Here is an 8,680-nt window from a genome sequence, read left to right as displayed (position 1 = left end):
GCTCGCAGCAACTCTCAAGTGTGAGCATAGAACATGCTTCCCTCCCCGCTTGTATCCTCACACGAGAGTATCATTAATATGAACCTCCCTGCTCATATTAATCACGTGTTCCAACACCAATCACGAACCTACCCGATAGTGATACGGTCAAGCATATTCCATACCAAACCCAACACAACAAGCCATGCAAAATGCATCATAAACGCACCTTGCCACTTGCACTATCGCCTAACTTAAGCACCACCAGGCGAAATGACAGTGCAGACCGCTTGGCGATTCCACAACACTGTCAGGCGCCACGACACATAGGGCTTCCCTATTTCTTGCTATCGACTGACGGTTCACTCTACACCACTAGGCGCTACACCAACAATGTGACACTACTAGTTTTAGGTACTCTAATTTAGTTCATAGCATCCAACAATTCAATTCTCAAATATCCATAAACCACAATATGCATTCATATACTTCATATACTCAAATTTACAACATCACAACTCATATGCATCATTCAAGTATAAACACACATCTATCCCTTTATAAAATCATATGAAACCATAATATTGTTCACATAAATTCACATCTTTCATTCAATTTTGTCATTTTAGTCTTAATATTGTTTTTTTTTGTTCAAATAGGTCTAAATTTTCGTCAATTTTGTTCAATATGGTCCTTTTTTGCTAACATCATTTAAATAACTAATGGTAATGAACAATGATTGTCACGTGTCGCTTTGTGGTTTCTTTGATTTTTTTAAAATTTTTTTAAAATTTTTTTAAAGTTTTTTAAATTTTTTTAAAAATGTCCACGTGTCAATCTAGCAGTGTGCCATGTGTCGAAGTCAATGTTTTATATTCAATTTGGTCCTTATATTTAATATTTTTATCCAATTTTTTTTAAACTTGAGCAATTTTGACCCTCTCGAAATTGATACCAAATTTAATTTTTATATAAAACTTATAATGATATTGTTAATAAAATTCACATCTTTATTAAATATTTTTTGTTGAAGGTTACTATTATTTTAATATTAGAACGAAAATTTTAAGGATGACAACTAACACCATATATCTAAAATTTTAAAATTAGTACTCATCTTTACAATTTTTGTTCTAATTTTAAACTAATTGTAATCCTAAACCAAAATATTTAATAGAAATGTGAGTTGTATTAAAAACATAATTATAACATTTATATAAAATTTAAATTTGGTCTCAATTTGAAGAAGAATAAAACTATTCCATTTTAAAAAAAATGAGACTAATTTGAACAAAAATAACAAATATATACGTGAACATTTTTAAAAAATTAAAAAATACAAAAATATTAAAAAAATTCTAAAAAAACTATGAAATAACACGTGACATTCATTATTCATTACCATTAATTATTTAAACCGCGTTAGTAAAAAAAGACCGAATTAAACAAAATTGACAAAAATGAGACCTATTTGAATAAAAAAACAATATTAGAACTAAAATAACAAAATTAAACAAAAATTGGTACCAAAAAAATATTTTAACCTAATTAATAATAATAATGATAACTAATTAATAATAATAGTAATAATTAATAATAATAATAATAACAAATTAATAATAATAAAATTAATTAATAATAATAAAAATAATAACTCATATTTCATTTTAATATAGTTAATATTAGTTATACTTTATTTTAAATTATTTTTATAACCCAAAGACAAAATAATAATATTCTAATTTTATCAATTAAAATATATTTTTAAAACTATCAAACACATCGTATAATTCACAAATTTTTATAGACTTTCAAATAAAACCTCTTCCTTCCTGAACATCTTTTCCATCTTCCAACCAACACCATCTTTTTCCCTTTAAATCCACTTTCCAAATTTATCTTCAAATCCAAGTTATTTCAAACAATCCACATCACCTCATTTTCCAAATATAATCTAAATTTTATCATTACTCTTGTAAGATTAAAATATTATGTGATTAGTCAAATTTTAAAAGAAAAAATTCATTTGTTTTTTAAAAGAAAAACTTAATTAACTCATTAAAAATTATGGTTTTTTTTCTTTAATATTTGTTTTTAATTTAAATTTTTATTACATATAATAATATTCGGTGTTATTGACAGCGGAGTCTGAACCATCACGTTATCGTTTTGGTTTGTCACGTTATCCAAAGTCCAACTTTACACACAGAGACACGCCCTCACTATAACCTTTCGCACTCTCTGTTTTACCAACAACCAACACACTCCAGCGTCATGGCTCTCCCTCCCTCTTCACTTCCCACTACATTCTTCATCATCTCTTTCCTTCTACCCACTCTCCTCCTCGCCGAGTCAACTCAGCCTCCTCACTCCTGCGACTCCTCCTCCAACTCACCCTACTACGCATTCTGCAACACCAAGCTCCCCATCCCCCAGAGAGCAAAAGACCTGGTCTCGCGACTTACCCTCGACGAGAAACTCGCCCAACTCGTTAACTCAGCACCCGCGATTCCCCGACTCGGCATCCCCAAATACCAGTGGTGGAGTGAAGCCCTGCACGGCGTCGCCGACGCAGGCCTCGGCATCCGATTCAATGGCACCATCAAATCCGCCACCAGCTTCCCTCAAGTCATTCTCACTGCGGCTTCCTTCGATCAAAACCTCTGGTACAATATCAGCAAGGTCAGCTAAATCAACTTGTTTCTACCTCCTGTAAACACTTTTACTTTAACTTACTTTCACGACGTGTGACTTTCTAAAGTTATGTTATTGCTTGGTTGGTGTGTGGTGAAGGCGATTGGCCGGGAAGCTAGGGCGGTGTACAATGCGGGGCAAGCGTTGGGGATGACGTTTTGGGCTCCGAACATTAACGTTTTCAGGGATCCACGGTGGGGGAGGGGGCAAGAGACGGTGGGAGAAGACCCATTGATGAATGCAAAGTATAGTGTGGCTTACGTGAGAGGGCTTCAAGGGGATTCCTTTGAAGGAGGGAAACTTGGGGAGAGGCTTCAAGCTTCTGCGTGCTGCAAGCACTTCACAGCCTATGATGTTGACCAATGGAAAGGCCTCGATCGCTTTGTCTTCGATGCCCAGGTAAATCTCTCTTCTTTCCTCAGTTACTGTCTCAGAACCACTTTTTCTTCATCGTTTATCGAGCATGGTTAGTTATTAATTATCTCTGATCGGTTGAAGTACTACCATTACTACAGTGACAAAGCTTTGATTTTTCCCTCCATGCTCGTGCTAGAGATTTTAGTTTTTCTTTTTTTATATATCTGTTTTTGTTGTTACATTAAACATGAATTCTTGGAACTCGAACCATGGCCTGATTTCTGTCATATGAAGTTGCTCATTTCTGAGTTAGATCGTTTTTTAATTTTAAGTTTTGTATTTATATATATAGTAACTCAAAGAAGTGAATTTGGATTTTTTTTTTTTATTACCATCTACTAATGCAAGACGACAACTAATTTTTATTCTAACAATAAAATCTAAATTGAATTTTTAAGGAAACTAATATTCCTTTTTTCATTTATCTACTTTTAAATAAAAAACATTGTTGAATTTAAAAAATATATTTTAATTAGTAAGCAAGATATTCTTAGCTTTTCCAGTAATTTTTGTATTGAACTTAGTGCTCTAATAGCACTACTGAACTATTTAACTTTATGGAATAGTACACGAAAGTGTTTGTTTTTGGTAAAAAAAATTAAAAAGTCGTGAGTGGGGTACAGAGGAGTAGGATTAGGTATGACTTTCCGTAAAGTTCATCAAATAATTAAAAACACCTTTGCAAATATAAGTTATAGAGCATTTATAGTTACCACTAACTCAGACATCTTCTACATATTTAGAAAGAAAAATTGCGCTAAAAAAGAAACTTTGAAAAGCTAGTTTTATTTTAATGCGTATAAATTAGTTTATGTATAATTTAAAAATATACTCTTTTAATTTTAATCTTAACGACGGGAAAACAAAGATACAGCGTGATTGACCTTCTCATAATATAATTTCTTTTTGGGTTACTTTTTCTCCTCCATCCTTTTCCCTTTTTGCACTTTTCTGAATTCTTCACCCAACCCTTTGTGATTCAGGTCTCAAAGCAAGATTTGGCAGACACATACCAACCTCCATTCCAGAGTTGCATTGAGCAAGGTCGAGCCAGTGGCATAATGTGTGCTTACAACCGTGTCAATGGGGTTCCAAACTGTGCAGATTTTAATCTCTTAACCAAAACTGCAAGACAACAATGGAAATTTGATGGGTATGTTCTTAGCTTGGCCCTTTTCAAAGCAATGCTCCACAAGTATATATCAAGGGTCAATGTCAGAGTACAAACTTGTTTTCTTCCTTGTTGAAACCTCCTTTTCCATTGGAATACCACATTTGGATTTTTCATTGCATGTCTTTGAAGCTAAGATATAACCAAATTAGAAAGTGACACTCTTTTTTTTCTGCTTAAGCTAAAAATGTTCTTTTACGGTGAAATTTCAGATATATTACGTCAGATTGTGGAGCAGTCTCTATCATACACGAGAAACAAGGTTATGCAAAAACAGCAGAAGATGCTATAGCCGATGTCTTTAGAGCAGGTATATAAATGTAATATATTATTAGTGGCACTTTGCTTCATATATTCTTTATCTCCATACATCTCTTTTCCTTTTTTGTTTATGTTATAATCAAACAGTAATTTTAACTAAATGCAATCACAATGTGCACGAGGTAATTATGTAACTGTGCTAATATTGGCAATGCATGATGTTTTTCCCGCTTGTCTTTGACGCTTGTTTTCCGCACCAATATTTCTAGCAGAGTCACGTGGAAGGCCCACAACAGTGAGTGTTTTTTTCGCACACATTTTTAAATCACTTATATACAGGGACAATGATCACATGCACCGGCACCGACACCTTGTTTAGTCTTTTAAAATAATCATGATATTATAATTGTTGATATAAACATAAGATTAAACGTTACGAAAGTAAAACTCAAACTAAATAGTAGCTTTGTCATATTATATTTTTGTGTCGTATTGTACCTATGCTAGTGTTACCTTGCTCAAGGACGATGCACATGGGCAAAGTGGTGATGGACCAGCACCATTGTAGATAGTATAGGTAATTTTGATGGATTGTGATAACTGGCTTATAGAGAAACCAACATTGAATTGCAGGGATGGATGTGGAGTGTGGTGATTACATAACTAAGCATGCAAAATCTGCCGTTTCTCAGAAAAAGTTAACGATATCTCAAATAGACCATGCTCTTCAGAACCTATTCTCCATAAGAATGAGGCTAGGCCTATTTGATGGGAACCCCACGAAGCTTCCCTATGGCACCATTGGTCCCAACGAAGTGTGTTCCAAAGAACACCTCCAACTGGCTCTTGAAGCAGCAAGAGATGGCATAGTCCTTCTGAAGAACACTGACTCACTTCTCCCACTTCCAAAAACAAGCCACAGTGTTGCTGTGATTGGCCCAAATGCCAATGCATCGTCACTAGTTTCCCTAGGAAACTACTACGGTCGTCCTTGCAAATTGGTGACCCTTTTGCAAGGCTTTGAAGGCTATGCTAAGGACACCACTTACCACCCTGGGTGTGATGATGGCCCACAGTGTGCCTCTGCAAGGATAGAAGAGGCAGTGGAGGTTGCAAGAAAGGTAGATTATGTGGTGCTTGTTATGGGGTTGGATCAGAGTCAAGAGAGGGAGTCACATGACAGAGAGTATCTAGGTTTACCAGGGAAGCAAGAAGAGTTGATCAAGAGTGTGGCTGAGGCTTCTAAGAGGCCAATTGTTCTGGTGCTGTTGTGTGGAGGGCCAGTGGATATCACTTCAGCAAAGTTTGATAAAAAAGTTGGAGGAATCTTGTGGGCAGGGTACCCTGGGGAACTTGGAGGAGTGGCCCTGGCTCAGGTTATCTTTGGTGATCATAACCCAGGTAAATTTCTACTACAATTTATTTGTCACTCACGCACATAACACATTAGACCCAAAATGCATATAACTCATACTATATACTACATCATGAGGTAATTTATTTCATCACTCCAATGCAGGTGGTAAACTACCAATTACTTGGTACCCTAAGGATTTCATCAGAATACCAATGACAGATATGAGGATGAGAGCTGATTCAGCCTCAGGTTACCCAGGGAGAACCTACAGATTTTACACTGGCCCAAAGGTCTATGAATTTGGCTATGGCCTAAGCTACACAAAATATTCCTACCATCTCCTCTCTCTCTCACACAACACCCTCCACATCAACCAATCCTCCACCCATTTGACGACTGAAAATTCTGAAACCATCCGTTACAAACTGGTTTCAGACTTGGGAGAACAAACATGCGAATCCATGTCATTGTCAATCACTTTGGGGGTCACGAATCACGGTAACATGGCAGGGAAGCATCCCGTGTTGTTGTTTTTGAAGAAGGGACAAGTGAGAAACGGGAATCCAGTGAAACAATTGGTGGGGTTTCAAAGTGTGAAGTTAAATGCTGGTGAAACTGCTCAAGTGGGATTTGAGCTAAGCCCTTGTGAGCATCTTAGCGTGGCAAACGAGGCTGGTTCATTGGTGATTGAAGAAGGGTCTTATTTGTTGCTTGTGGGGGACCAAGAGTACCCATTAAAAGTCACGGTTTGATGCAACAATTTCAGTGTTCCACCAAGTAACGCCTTAAAGCCATAAATGACCTATTTGCAACACTGTTATATCCGAGTAGCTTTCAGAGTGAACCGTTCACAGATTGTATACGTGGTGATCAACATTTGAATAATGATGGGGAGACTTCAAAAAAATGTTGAGAAGTTTTCTTATGAATTAGTAATATCTCATCTTATTTTAGCATCAAACCAAAATAAAATAAAAGAACTTTATGCTCTTTGATTATCACAACGAAGAATTTTAGTATTCGCATTAGCTAAAAGTCATTGGTAAGTATTAAAAGCTACAGAAGAAAAGGTAATTCAACTTGTTGACAAAAGCACCAAGAAACCATCAATAAAATGTGGCTGAACCATCACGTTATATTGGCATTACTTATTCGTGTCATATAATCTCTGTTTATTCTCATTATATTGTATGGATTAACTATTTTCACAAATAATTATTGAAATTGTTAAGAACATAAACACATTTAAATGGATTTTTTCCACCATATTGTATTCTACACCTAAATTATGGTAATATTATAATTTCATTTAATGGTAATTTTTTAACTCTCGAATTATACAATAATGACATCTCAGTCGTTACAACTTTTAAATTGTAAATTGTTGAAGTTCAATACATATATAAAAGTATCAGAGATATTAGAGTTTCAAATCTTTATGAAAAGGGTTGCTACCTAACATTCACAAGAACAAAAATAAAAAGTAACAACCTAAAAAGACACACGAACAATTATTCTATATAACAAATATGCAGAATGGGTCTATGATGGAGGGAGAGTCAATTGAAGAAATGGAACACGTGACAAAAAGAGATAGATGAAAGGAAAATGCATGAGTAGTCGTACAGGAAATCACCACCCACCCTCATTCGATATGACCACAATGAGAATGATCCTCCTGATCTCAGAATATGTTTGAAAAGTCGAGATGCAATGTTAACACAGTTGAAAGAGAAGCTCCATCAATCTTAGAATTATATGAAACTGCAGGCAGATAGGCAGATAAAAAAAGACAGGACACCGAACTAGGCCTTGCACTTGACGAAGATGTCACCATACTTTCTTTAGACAGGGATGAGTTGCCCACACCAAAATATATTGGAAGTGTAAAACATATGTGTCTCGGTCTCGAATATCAGGGAAACGAAAACCAAGAACAAACTACCTTTCTGGCTCTTACACTGATAGATATGCGTTTTCCATTTTCTGGAGTTCAGTAGTTCTGGTTCCAAAAAAAAGGTCCCTCTATCTCTTCTCCTTTATATGAGAGAATATCGTATTGTTTGATATTACTTGGTAGTAATATGTTGATGGATTCGTGGTGTTGAGAACATGTATTTGTGGATATTATGGATGAGTTTATGTATGTTATGATAATGCTAGGTGAGTTGTATGTTGATATGCATGATTATGTGATGAGATACATGGTTTGATCATCCTTTCATATTTGTGGTTATGGTTTTCACTTGCGATGATCGTATAACTTATGTTATACGGGAGTAGATGTTGATACAAATTTAGTTGGAGAGGCTTAACGGTGAGGAGCTCGTGGATAAGTGTTAGAAGTGGAGTTTAAGCCTAACTCAACCCCACAAAACCGACTTGTAAGGTGAGGTTTCCACCCCACTTATATACTATGAAATGTCATTATCTCTAGTCGATGTGGGACTTCCATCACACCCCCTTACGTCGAGGTATATCCATCTCGTGCGTGGGTCTAGAAATGGATGGTCCGTTAGCGACTCGATATCGGGTGGAACATAATGTCCAAGAAAGCTTGCTAGGATAAGTTCTAACTTTGCTCTGATACCATCTTAGAAGTGGAGTTTAAACATAACTCAACCTCACAAAACCAGCTTGTAAGGTGAGGTTTGCACCCCACTTATATACTATGAAATGGCCTTATGTCTAGTTGATGTGAGACTTCCAACAGGAAGCTTTGGGGAGTTTTATTTTGACCTTTGAAAAGGTTCTTTTGAAATAAAATGTAATAGTATAGTGTTTTTGCTTTTGCACTTGAA

The 8,680-nt window shown here is 35.6% G+C and overlaps 1 protein-coding gene across 1 annotated transcript; it reads left to right on the top strand.

Annotated features, from left to right (window-relative positions):
* The first annotated feature begins 2,154 nt into the window (after nt 1–2,154).
* Nucleotides 2,155–6,877, top strand: LOC114194527 (probable beta-D-xylosidase 7). Its single transcript, XM_028084810.1, has 6 exons — nt 2,155–2,661; nt 2,773–3,072; nt 4,074–4,243; nt 4,474–4,571; nt 5,156–5,923; nt 6,042–6,877. Exons 1-6 carry the CDS (start codon nt 2,254–2,256, stop codon nt 6,629–6,631), a joined length of 2,334 nt encoding a protein of 777 aa, XP_027940611.1. The 5' UTR covers nt 2,155–2,253; the 3' UTR covers nt 6,632–6,877.
* Nucleotides 6,878–8,680: the final 1,803 nt, after the last annotated feature.

Source organism: Vigna unguiculata, chromosome 8 (genome assembly GCF_004118075.2).
Source record: "Vigna unguiculata cultivar IT97K-499-35 chromosome 8, ASM411807v1, whole genome shotgun sequence".
Lineage (NCBI taxonomy): Eukaryota > Viridiplantae > Streptophyta > Magnoliopsida > Fabales > Fabaceae > Vigna > Vigna unguiculata.
The sequence above is the reverse complement of the archived record's forward strand: the minus strand, read 5'-3'. Positions and strand labels throughout refer to the sequence as shown.

Excerpts from the sequence above, each read along its gene's own strand:
- LOC114194527 (XM_028084810.1), top strand. The coding sequence starts at position 2,254 with ATGGCTCTCCCTCCCTCTTCACTTCCCACTACATTCTTCATCATCTCT. Across the intron at positions 2,662-2,772 it reads TCTGGTACAATATCAGCAAG|GCGATTGGCCGGGAAGCTAG; the intron begins GTCAGCTAAATC and ends TGTGTGGTGAAG. Across the intron at positions 4,244-4,473 it reads CAACAATGGAAATTTGATGG|ATATATTACGTCAGATTGTG; the intron begins GTATGTTCTTAG and ends GTGAAATTTCAG.